Source organism: Sapajus apella, unplaced genomic scaffold (assembly GCF_009761245.1).
Source record: "Sapajus apella isolate SASKATOON/1434 unplaced genomic scaffold, GSC_monkey_1.0 scaffold8, whole genome shotgun sequence".
In the NCBI taxonomy this organism is placed as follows: Eukaryota; Metazoa; Chordata; class Mammalia; order Primates; family Cebidae; genus Sapajus; species Sapajus apella.
The window spans coordinates 16,082,320-16,094,557 of record NW_022436948.1 but is presented as its reverse complement, the minus strand read 5'-3'; the positions used below and the strand labels follow the sequence as shown (position 1 = coordinate 16,094,557).

The 12,238-nt window shown below is 39.5% G+C and overlaps 1 protein-coding gene across 11 annotated transcripts in view; it reads right to left on the bottom strand.

Annotated features, from left to right (window-relative positions):
• GRIK1 (glutamate ionotropic receptor kainate type subunit 1) overlaps positions 1–12,238 on the bottom strand; it is a 386,281-nt gene that overhangs the window by 94,624 nt on the left and 279,419 nt on the right. For all 11 annotated transcript variants that reach the window (XM_032277062.1, XM_032277059.1, XM_032277060.1 and 8 more), the window contains one exon: positions 6,726–6,869. In XM_032277062.1, the coding sequence (XP_032132953.1) occupies positions 6,726–6,869 (144 nt within the window). The remainder of the gene's footprint in view (positions 1–6,725; positions 6,870–12,238) is intronic.

Here is a 12,238-nt window from a genome sequence, read left to right as displayed (position 1 = left end):
TTTCCTGTAAACAAGGTATAAATCCAGCATGCTTTGTGGGAATGTCCTGGGTTATAGTCAACGGGACTGTCTAAATGGGTCAGGAGACTTCAGCAGTGAGAGCATGGGGTCTACTGCTGGGTGTCTAGAGGCTGAGGAACAGTACGAGCTTCCACTGAAATAGGAATCCATCACCTGGTGAGTCAAAGGAACTTCAGGAGAGATGGTCCAACAGCAACTCATAGAGCCAAAAGGAAATGCTTACAGAAAAAGAATTAGCTTCGAATATCTCCCAGGCCTACAAGGGACACCACATTAAACTGCCTGCTAAGCCCAGAAAGCAGAGAGCAGCCCAGCCAAGTGAGATCTGTCCTATTATTTCTGTTTGAGCCTAGTAGAAGGTACAGCTGCCCAGGGAGTGGGGAGGACGTAAGCAGGGAAAGGAGAAAGAGGAGAAGGCACTCATCCCCCCTCTCTCATGTCACCAGTCTTCCAGAAGGATCAAGCTCAGAGAGGGGAGGTATTTGATGTTAAATCAACTTGGACTTTTGATTAATATCTTAGACTAGATATTCTATATTCTAATCATGAAGTTGAGGCTGTGCTTTAATATAAGGAAGCTCTAAGACTGCCATTACCTTAAACCAACAAAAAAGTCATGAAATTTGCCCAGTTTATTCCACTGAATAATTTTAAGTAGAAAGGGAGATTAGAAATAGAATTGGCTTTGCTGTCTCAGTAGCTGTGTTTGTTTGATACACCAGTTGCATTGTCATTAACTGACAGTCGAGCTATTTTAGTAATAATAGATTTAACAGACAAAAAATAATGTATCCTGATGGAGAATTTGTTGATATGGAGGTGGCAGCAGAACCACCAAGTGGAAACTTCCAGCTGGGAGGTGACTGGTTGAATTTAAACTTAAGGGAAAAGTTAGGGTTATATTCCAAGAAACACTTGCATATTTTTCTTGAACAAATCCCTTTCCCTTTCAGCTGTTTATGGATGCTGATCGCTTCTAAACCAAGATGTCTGAAATTTCTTCCTCAATAATCTTTGTTGGTTTATCTGTTTCAATTATACCTATACATAGCTGCCAAAGATAAATGATCTGAAACTTCATTTTTACTCTGCCTCAAAAACAGTGGCTTTCTATCAACTATCAATCAAATTTGAACTTTAGCAGACAACTTCCAAGTGTCCTTCCATATTTACTTCAACATATTTCTTATCGCTTCCACACAGGATCACTCCATCTGGGCTCGACAGGATTCCTCATGCTTCATTTATACATTTGCCGTTCACTATACCAAATTCTACCCTAAAACTCAATCCAGGCAATTTGAATGTGGTTTTTAGGAAAGCCAGGGTGTCTTTAAGGCCCTGAGATTATAGACAGATGTGTTTGTGTGTTGGGGGACAATGGATCTAAGTTTAAATCAGTTTTACTAGAAGGACTGTGACCCAGAAAATAATTAAGAACAACTGATATAACCTAAGATCTCTGATTCTGTACTCCGCACTCTATGTTCTGTACCCTGTTCACTGCTCTTCCCAGCACCCCTGATTGGAAACCTTAATTCCAGATGCTTCAGCGCTTGCTGCCACCACAGCTGCTCCACTTATTGCCTCACATCCAGCTGGAACCTAATCTGGACATAGCATCATTCTTGGGCTTCCTCAGCCCCTACATTCAGCTACCATTCTGACCAGAGAAGCAGCTTGCTAGGGTATTCTGGTAGCTCATCCTATGGTTCAAATGTTTGTTTACCCCCAAAATTCATGTGCTGAAATTCTAACCCTCAAGGCAATGGTAACAGGAGGTGGGACATTTGGGAGGTGAATGGATGGCATTGGTCCCTTATAAAAGAGGCCCTTGAGACATTCCTTGCTCCTTCCGCCATGTGAGGACAAAGTGAAAGACAGCTGTCTATGAACTAGGAAGCCAGCCTTCACCAGGCAACTGATTCTGCTAGCACCTTGAAATTGGACTTCCTAGCCTGCAGAACTATGACCAGGAAGTTTCTGCTGTTTATTCGACACCTGGTTTATGGTGTCATAAACTGTCTTGGCCTGAATGAACCAAGACACTCAGCCTAATGTCCTTTCACCATTCTTGAACAATCATGCGTGAAGTCTATGACTGAAAGTCACTCATTCCCTGGTTTTGTTGCAGTTGGCCTACTGCATGCTGAATGCCTGTCTCCGTGGAACTTCTGGTTTTCCACCACTAGGTACCGTCTTCTGTTTTGCAAACAACTGCTGCTTCATCCTAGACTCCAATAATAATGATGATACCAATAACAGTAATAGCAAACATGCAGTGCTTATATTATGTTTGGCAATATACTTAATGTTTCTAGGTGTTGCCTCATTTCTCCTGACCACTACCTTACATGGCAGACGTTTTTAACGGAACCTTTCATTTGATGGTAGCTATCTTTCATTAAGCTGCCACTACATGACAAATATTTTGCTAGGCTGTACATATAAAATTGTAATCCCTACAAACATATGGTGTGGTCATTTTATTCCCCATGTTGTAGAAGGAGGAACTGAGAAACAAGCTAAATGACTTGACTAAGTTCATGCTGACAGCAAAATGTGATGAAATCTCAGAACCTGTGTCCCCAGTACCAGAGTTAAATAGGTTGGTCTTTCCCTAAAACCATGCCTCACTCTCCTATCAGAATCTATGGCCCTAGTGGACAGGTCTAGTCCAGGCCCTGACTCTGTCCTATCAAATTGTTTCTTGATATGATTTTTTTTTAGGTGAAGTTTAACTCTGTCGCCCAGGCTGGAGTGCAGTGGCATGATCTCAGCTCACTGCAACCTCCACCTCCTGGGTTCAAGTGATTCTCCTGCCTCAGCCTGCCAAGGAGCTGGGGTTACAGGCGTCCGCCACCACACCCAAGTAATTATTATTATTATTATTTTTTTTTTTTTAGTAGAGACGGGTTTCACAGTGTTGACCAGGCTGGTCTTGAACTCCTGACCTTATGATTTACCCACTTCGGCCTCCCAAAGTGCTGGGATTACAAGGGTGAGCCACCACACCCAGCCTGCATATGACTTTTATTAACAGACTGTGTCCTAAACCACTGCACATGCTTATCGATTGTAAGTGTGTGTTCTTCAGTTCCTTTGCTCATTCATTCATACATTCATTTATCAATTCATTCACTTGTTTGGCATGTATTTATTGGGTGCTCATTCTATGCCAAGCATTGTGCAAGAGCTAGGGAATTGAGACTAAAAACGCATAGCTTGGAGATAGATATGGAAACACAATGGCATACCTACAGATACAATGGAAGTATGGAGTCTACATCTGTGAGTCAGGACCCTGCAGATAGGAGCTAGTGCTTGAGACATAAAGCATGACCCAGAGGAGCATGGCATTGCAATCAGAGGCAAAATAATTTGGTAGGAGCATATGGCATATTCAAGGGTGCCACAGTAGGTTCAGCAGGTGCTGCAGATGGGGCAGGAGATGAGAGAGCTGGCACAGGGATGAGGAAGGAGATCATCAGACACCCTGTATATCCTGCTGAAGAGTGTGTGCTTTATCCTGAGGTATAAGAAAAGGCTTTAATGAAGCATGTCAATCCTCTGCCATGTAGAATTTACATGACTAGGTGGTAGAAACCACCTCTTCTACTTTTTAAGGGGTTATCCCTTAAGGTATGAAGTTAATATTACTTATGTAATGGAGTTCCAGTAATGGTTGTTGAGTGGGAATGCATAATGTAATATGCATTTGTTTAGCAAATGCTTAGAAAGCTAACACAATAACATACTCTATCATGTTTCAAATGTTCTTCAACTCTTCACCTTTATCCAGTCAACCCCAAACACTGAAAGGTAGTCAGCTGGAAAGATGTCTCTGAAAAGTTTACCGATTCCCAGCAATGTGTGGAGTTACCAGGAATCACTGTACGTGCAATTACCTCTGCTCCGGAAGTTTACCTCCTGTGATGAATTTGATCTTCACTCCATAAATTCAATCTGCTAACTTGCTTCTTTATATTTTTTCTGACTCTAGTTTTGGAAGGACATTACAAAGTGATAATTACTAAAAAAAAAAGAACCAGGGGAAATAATTTTGGGACCAAGTTCTCATTTCATGTTTCTTAATGAAACCTGATACTTGCAAAGTTTTGTTCAGTTATGCACTCATCTGAAGAAACATGTGCATTTTCTCTTTCACATGTTTTAGGCTGTCTCGGAATTCCCTCAATGCCAGTCCTCCAGCAGACCGGGACATTGCTTCTGGTTACCCTCATTCCACCTTCTCTGCAGGTACCTACAACTTGCCAGAGGTAGCATATGACATCCTGACTCAGGAGACAAAAGAGGGTGAATGCAATGTTGACAAAGGTTTCTGATTCATTCCCCCCTCCCTTCCTGTTACCCCTAACTGTGGAGATTAAAAATGGGGAATTTGCTTCTTTGGAGTGAATGAATATAAAATGCCTTCTTATTTTCAGTGTGGTCCCTCATCTTGGAGCTCATTATTTCTTTAAACATGCCTAAAGGTGGCTTGGTAATTTCACCTTCTTATGCAACTTAAGTACAAGTGGTAAGGTGCCTTGGGGGCTCTTGGGTGTTTGATCCCAAGCTTTCATGTCATTTCTGCCTCTCCTTGAACTGCGAGGAGATAAAAGAAAACCAGCTGTTTTCTTGTTAAAGATCAAGGTAATCAGGATGGCTATTCAGGACACAACCATGATCGCTGCCGGGGGAAAAGGAGGTCGTGTGATGTTTTTCTATTAGGCACAGTGTGTCAGATTTATGTAGCTGTCAGAAAAGGTATTTTGTTTCATGCCTATTTGTGATTTCTTTGTTGTTGTTGATGCCAGTTTAAAATTCCTGGCATCATCTTCAGTAAACTGAATGAGGCTGTTCTTAGTGGTGCCTTCCAATGGCAAGAGAATAGTCAGTATTTCAGATACTTATTAGGTTTCTGAACTATTCTTCACAAGCATTTGCCTTATTCTTTATCCTGATAGTCATGCTGTGGGGTAGATGATGCTATTCCCATTTTACAGTTGAGAAATTGATGACAAGAAGGGTAAATAACTTGCTGATGTGGTTTGGCTGTGTCCCCACCCAAATCTCATCTTGAATTGTAGCTCTCGCAACTCTCACGTGTTGTGGGAGGGACCTGGTGGGAGGTAATTGAATCATGGGGGCAGTTCTTCCCATGTTGTTCTCGTGATAGTGAACAACTCTCATGAAATCTGATGGTTTTATAAAGGGGATTATCCCTGCACAAGTTTTCTCTTGCCTGCCGTCATATAGACATGCCTTTCACTTTCTGCCATGATTGTGAGGCCTCTTCAGCCATGTGGAACTGTGAGTCCATTAAACCTCTTTTTCTTTATAAATTATCCAGTCTTAGGTATGTCTTTACCAGCAGCATGAAAACGACCAACAGACTTGCCCAGGTTATATTGCTCATCAGTGTTAGTGGAACTAGGATTTAAAACCCAAGTAGTCACTGCCAACACTAGGATGTCGTAAGAGAGGTGCTCAGGATACAAAATTTAAGGAAGAACTCCCTCTTAATCCTGTGCAAGTACAGAATTCTCACATGAGAATGAATGTTTCCTTAAATCATTCCCCTCATCCTGGGCTTGCAAGTAACCTAGATTTGCAGGCTAGGTACTTAATCCTTATACATCCTGCCTTCTTGGTCCTCACCCTCATGGAACAGCCTTTAGTGGGGCAGTGCATTGAACAGCCTGACAGAGGGTGTGCAGGCATGGAAGAGACCAGCAGAAACAAGAGTCCAAAGCAGGTGTCTTTCTTTGTTCTTAGCTGGGCATTCTCATGTGCCCTCTGTCTTCCTCCCATTATATTTCCATCCTCCTCCAGTACAGAAAGGAAAAAAGATACTCTTCACTTGAGAAGTACATGTCTGTATCTGACAGAGAAATACTAGAAGAGCATCTCTGATCATCTTGAACTTAGGCCTAGCTACTCCAAAGAGCCTGATTTCATATCATCAGGTCCAGACACACCTGGAAGTGCCTGGTGGAGTGAAAAATAATGCAGGGTACATATCTATAAGGAGTACTGGGGCTTAGAACAGGGCCTTATGAAGAGGATTCAAACTGCCTCAGAGAAAAGAAAAGGTGGAGGACAGTCCAGCATCCCAGGACATCAGCGAAGAAATCTATCCCTGCAAATACGCTTTACTCGCTAAAATTTTTCAATATGCTTGGTAGGTTTTGAATGGGAATAGATTTTTCTGGTTAGCTGACAAATGACAAAATTGTCACTATATAATGAAGATAAAGAGGTCCTTCCACTAAATCCTATACAGTCTGAGCTTTAGGAGGCCACTGGGATTGTGGACTGATAATGCTGGAACTATCTCTGGTACCCTTCCGTAACGGATCAACCTTCCCCTTGACTCAGTGGACCATGGAAGAAACACCATATACTCTTATGGACATGTGTGGAGAGCCAGCAGGAGCTAGGGCCATGGCTGCATGAAGGAGGGTAAGTATTGATATCTGGTAGCGTCATTAAACTTCTCAGCATCACAATGAAAAATTCCTGGTAGACCTTCTGGACAAATTTTTGACACTGAAATCTGAGCAAGACTGGTGGATGATGGCTTCTCCTCCCTTACGGGCATCATGCCAAAGGAACCATGTGGAAAGGACCATACCAAATGGGCAAGCCCAACAGTGCTCAGCTGAAGGGCCCCTGAGCTGTGAGGGAGCATCACTTGCCTCTTTGATCAGGTTCATAAATCTGGGTCCAAGGCGCCATGGCTTATGTCGATGGCACTGAAGGGAGCTGACGGTCAGCTGGGATGCCCGATGCGAGGCAATGGCCACCATGTACACAGCATCATACATCAGAGCTGCTTCGGTCTGTGGAGGAGAACACACCGCATCTTCAATTCCACCTTTGCTTACCTGTCTTTACCTGCATAATCACTCTCCCTGCTTCCAGAGCTCCCATCTATCCTATCTCAAAGGCCATTTATTCTTCAGCTAGATAGTTTTCACTCTCCAATAGCTATTTTTCTCCAAAATAATACCTCACACTCCAGAGTAAATTGAAATCATAACTCTGCTTTGTTTTGAGTTCTTTATAAAGCAATCCAGATCAGTCACAATAGACTTGATTCAAGGAACAAATATTTTATGAAGTGTCTTCTATGTTAAGATCAACTACCATGAGCTAGAAGCTACTAAAGCTCAAAGTTGCAATATCAGATTTGTTTCTCAACATTTGTCTATATCTATTTATCTATCTACTTACTGGTTTATATTTGGTAGACAGCAACAGCTACAATCATTAACAGGCGATTTCTAGATAAGGATACTGGTGTTGGTCACTTTCATTTACCAGAGTCAAGAAGGTCATAGTCATGGAATGAAACTCAACAGCAAATTTTGGGAGATCCTCTGAAGAGCAGACATGTGCAACTTGCTCAGAACATGCCTCATCTTACCAGCATGTGCTTTCTTGATAGAGATTGAAACAAGTCAGTCATTCCTTTTGGGAGGCTGGGCATCTCGTTCTTCCCTTCCTCATGAAATTCCTCTCATTTGCAAACTTTTACATAATACTTACAGCATTTTATAAAATACACTTCCCTGTGGTTTCCTTTAGGGATGAAATCTTATAATAACCTTGCATTTTACTTGAGGGATTCATTGCAACTTCAAATACATTAGCTCATTTGAAATTCTCAACAAGTCTTCAAAATAAGCAGAAGAGATAAAGCTATTATGTGAGAAAACTCACTTCGAGGTAGAGGGACACACACATACACACACACATATACACACACACCCTCATAGTGAGAAATCCCAGAGATGTTATTACTTCTGCTTATTACTTCTGGAGAGTAATAAGGATTTATATACATAGCTAATCATTTGCAGAGTTAAACCTAGAATCCAGGTCATAGAATCATTGAATGAAATTATCATATGCTTTTTCAAAATTAGTTGATTCATGCAACATATACTATGCATTGATTGCTCATGTCTTGGTGGAGGAGGAAAGAGAGGACAGGGGTTACTATGTCTTGCAATTCTATCAGTCTCTGAGGCCACAGAATAGCTCTACTTACTATTCTTTACAATTTTTATCATTGTATTTTATCATTGTCCTGGGTCTTTATATCTGTTTTTTGATAAGTATATTAGTTTTTTGGAGGCAGAAACTGCTCAAGTTTAAGTTAGCTTTGGTGGCTAACATGATTTCTGACACATAAAAGTTGTTTAAAAATGTTCACCGAAGAAATTAATATTATTTAATTCCTTAAAATGTAATTTATGTTTGTGAGAACTGTATAATTGCAAGGTTTTAAGATGTAGTTTTAAGAAAAAATATTTCATTCCTATTTATGTAATTGACATACAGTTAGATGAGTGGTAGCAGTAATTTCTAAAGCTAAAAAATGTTTGCATCATTTAAGTTAAAGACTTACACAATCTATTTTGTAGATGAGAAAACTAAGGCTCATGGAAATTGACTGCTATAAGGCTACTCCGTAATCAATTTCATGACCAGGGTTTGAGCTTACACCTACCTGATTCTAGCACCCATGATCTTTACCACTGTGCTGTACCAATTCTGTTTAATACAAGGAAATTAAGCTACTGGCAGATTGAGACTTTTTGAAATGCAATCAATAACAATAGCTGACATTTATTGAGCACTTATGATATGTCATGTACTGTTCTAAATCCTTTGCAAACATTAAATTTAGACTATCACCTTTATTCTTTTACAGATAAATAAAGATATTAAATGGGATCCCCAAACTCATGGTAGGATGGGCAATATTCAAACCCACGAAATTGGTGATGGAGTATATGCCCTTAACCATAAAGCTGTGCTGCCTGTAAACCAAGTTATCAGTCTGATGATTTCATAGTCACAATAACAGTTCAATAATGGTGAATATTCCCTGATAATTACTATGTGCCAGGTACTATATGCACTGTACCTATGTCATCTTTTTCATTACTGAAATTAAACTTTTGAAATAGGTATATAGGCGGAGAAATTGAGGCTTGTAGAGGTAGAATAACTTGCCTGCAATTTTGTAGCCATTAAGGAAAGGAGTGAGAATTCTAATTCAGGATGCAAACTCAGATTTCAGCTCACAACCGTAGCCACATGCTATGGTGACTTGGACTTTTTGTTATCAATACGATATACTTTAAAAAAAATTTGTATGCATATTCATTAATTCACTGAATCACCAATTTGATAGAGAAGTTATAAGGACTAGAATTCTAATACTCTGACTTTTCCATAAACCTAGTTTAAAAGATGGACATTCTTTCTCAAGGCTGGATGCATATTGGGAAGGGCAATAAAATGATTCAGAATTATAGTTCTAATCTGTGCCTTTCAATCCAAAGAAGAAAATTATTTATTCTAAAAAATATGCTACTCCTTGAAATACAATGTTTTCTTAGATGGAGAAAATGTTTACACTAACTGTATTATAGCACTAATAAACTACCACTGATTTTCCTCCCCCTTTCAGTTTTGTGCTTGAGGGCTGCTTACTGAATGACTGTTGTCATTTTAGGTAATAGGTAATGTAATAAAAGTGGCCTGTTTCAAATTTTCTTCTTCCAAATGTGTTTATGTTCACATTTTATATATATCTAAAGCTTGGGTGAAATCACATTGTTCAATGACCCTAAGAAAATCTTTTCACCACAACGTGAACCATGAAATAAGCATATTGAAAGCATACTTCTACCCAGTACGTAATGTTCTGGTTATTACAACAATGTGCAGTAAAGGATTAACTCACCAGGCTTGGGGTATTCAGACCTTGCACATTCCAAAGAGAGGACTGGCCCCTTGACTGGCTCTCGAGAGATAACCTTTAACTCCTTGGAATATTCCAATAAGAGTGTTATTGTATTCCTGGGGTCCTGGGCAACATCAGATTGTTTATGCCAAAAATATGAATTATGATGAATGCCTATTTTTGTTGGCCTAGGGCTCTGGATCATGCTGTATCAATTTGATCTCTTGAAAGGCTGGATACTGAGTAACTAAGGCTAGCTATATGGGAGCTCTGTGTCTATGTGACCAAGCATCCCAATAAAAACATGGACCCCAAGGCTTGGGTGAGCTTCCCTGGTTGGCAATACTTTCTACTTGTCATAGACCATTGCTGAGGATTAAGTGCTGTTCATGCAACTCTATTGGGAGAGAATACTTGGAAGTTCATGCTTTTCCTGTGTGAACCGTCTGTCACTTTTTCCTTCACTGATTTTACTGTCTTCGTTTGCTATAAATCTGTCATTGTGAGTGTAACAGATTTTCTGAGTTCTGTGAGTCCTTCTAGCAAATCATCAAATCTGAAGATGGTCTTGAGGACTCCCAACATAAGCCAGTGAGATGCCACCTCATCTTAGAGACAAGGACTAGCAACAGTATATGGGCTTAGAGAGTCCCCATGCTTTGCTGCCTGCATGCTATATAATTGTTGCTGGAAACAGCTGGAGGAGGTTAGGGTCCTGAAGAGAAACCTAATCTTCAGAAATTGAGTGGGCTGGTGATACAGGGTCACATAGGTCCCAGTCAAGAGTCCATCTTGGGCTATATGTGCAAGCTAAGGAATGTGTTACTTGGAGACACATGGAATTCTGCCATGGTATTTCAGAATGTCTCTTGTTCTTTTATTGACTAAAAATTGGCTAAACATCAGGTATCATCAAGTAAATTTAATTCTGTGTCCTAGAGGCGTTGCATATGTAATCTAGCTTAATCTGTATAGTAACACTGGAAGGCGTTATTGTACAGGTTTGCGGATGAGCAAGCAAACTGAGAGAGGTTAAGTAACTTGCTCAGGTCACTTAGAAGACATAGCCAGGACTTAACCCCAGGCTTTTATTATCTGGGAAGATTTTGCTTTCTGTACTAAATCCACCTGCCTATTTTCTTTCATCACTGGAGTAGCAGTGGATGTACAAGGTGGGGGCTCTAGGATGTCTTCTCTATGGGTCATGATTAAGGGAAATGTTTACAGGTGAGAGAGCAGGATAAAGCTACTGACTTAACTTTATGCTGTGAGTGGATGTGAAGAACTGGAAAGGCAGATGAACGATCAATGCTTTGTTGTTCCCACGACTCTTGTGCAGTGTTGACTCATAAACAACTTTGGTCCACAGAGAAGAACCCATTTGAGAATGAGACCTCCTATATTAATTACCCAGTCTATCCAAAAGCCAAAAGGTCGAATCAGTCCAAGTTCTGAGAAAAATTTAAACGTATAAAAGGGAACAAAGTAGATTTTATAAAAATCACCCTGAACTTCTGTTAATTCTGTTAATTAACACTTTGGTTGATAAAAAACTTTCTTTTTTTATTCTCAAGATATTTTTTAATAACCAGTTTCATTGTTTTTGAACTTGGTTGACTTAACAACTTTCTTAATAACTCAATTTTAACCTAATTTTTAAAGGCAACTTTCTTCTTTAATTAATTTTATTGTTTTTAAGTCTGGTGTCAAGGTTTTTTGGACATGGGTATGACTGACTTCTCTATTTTCAGATTTGAATGTTTTGATATTATCATATTATTTGAGGATTTTTTAGCGTATTAAATTCTAAGAAATGCTTAATAATTAAAAATATTAAAGAGAAAAATAGACAATTGGGTGGGAAATCAAAACACATGCATTTTCCTTATGCTTTTCCTAATTCCTATATTCATCCACATATGTATGCACCACACACAAAAATATGACTATAAACAGCTTATAGGGAAATTCACCTTGAAGAATAGTGGAATGACACATATGATTTCAGAGAATGCAATTCTATTATAGTAATAGCATTGTTTAAACATTAAGAGTGGCCAGTCTGTGACGCATTTTTAAAAAACACTATTATTTTAAAGTAATCTCTATTTTACTGATCATGCACATTCACACATTTCTTATTTATAGGGACTCTCTTTGCACTTTTATGAGACTATTTCAGGGCTACCTAAATATTTTTCATTTAACATCTTCAGTTTTAGTAGAAGCTTAATTCTTATTTATTTAGTACATTAATTTCTTTATTAAATACGTGTTTATTGAAGGTGTACTTTGTGCTGGGCCTTTTCTAGTGCTGGAGAGAAAGCAGAGCACAAAAGCACAAAGCCTTTTTTTCATGAAAGACACTTTTATGAAGTGTCTATTCTTGTAGGGAAAGGTACTGAACAAACAAATCAAAATATAACAAGTCAGGTCATAAGAGCAATG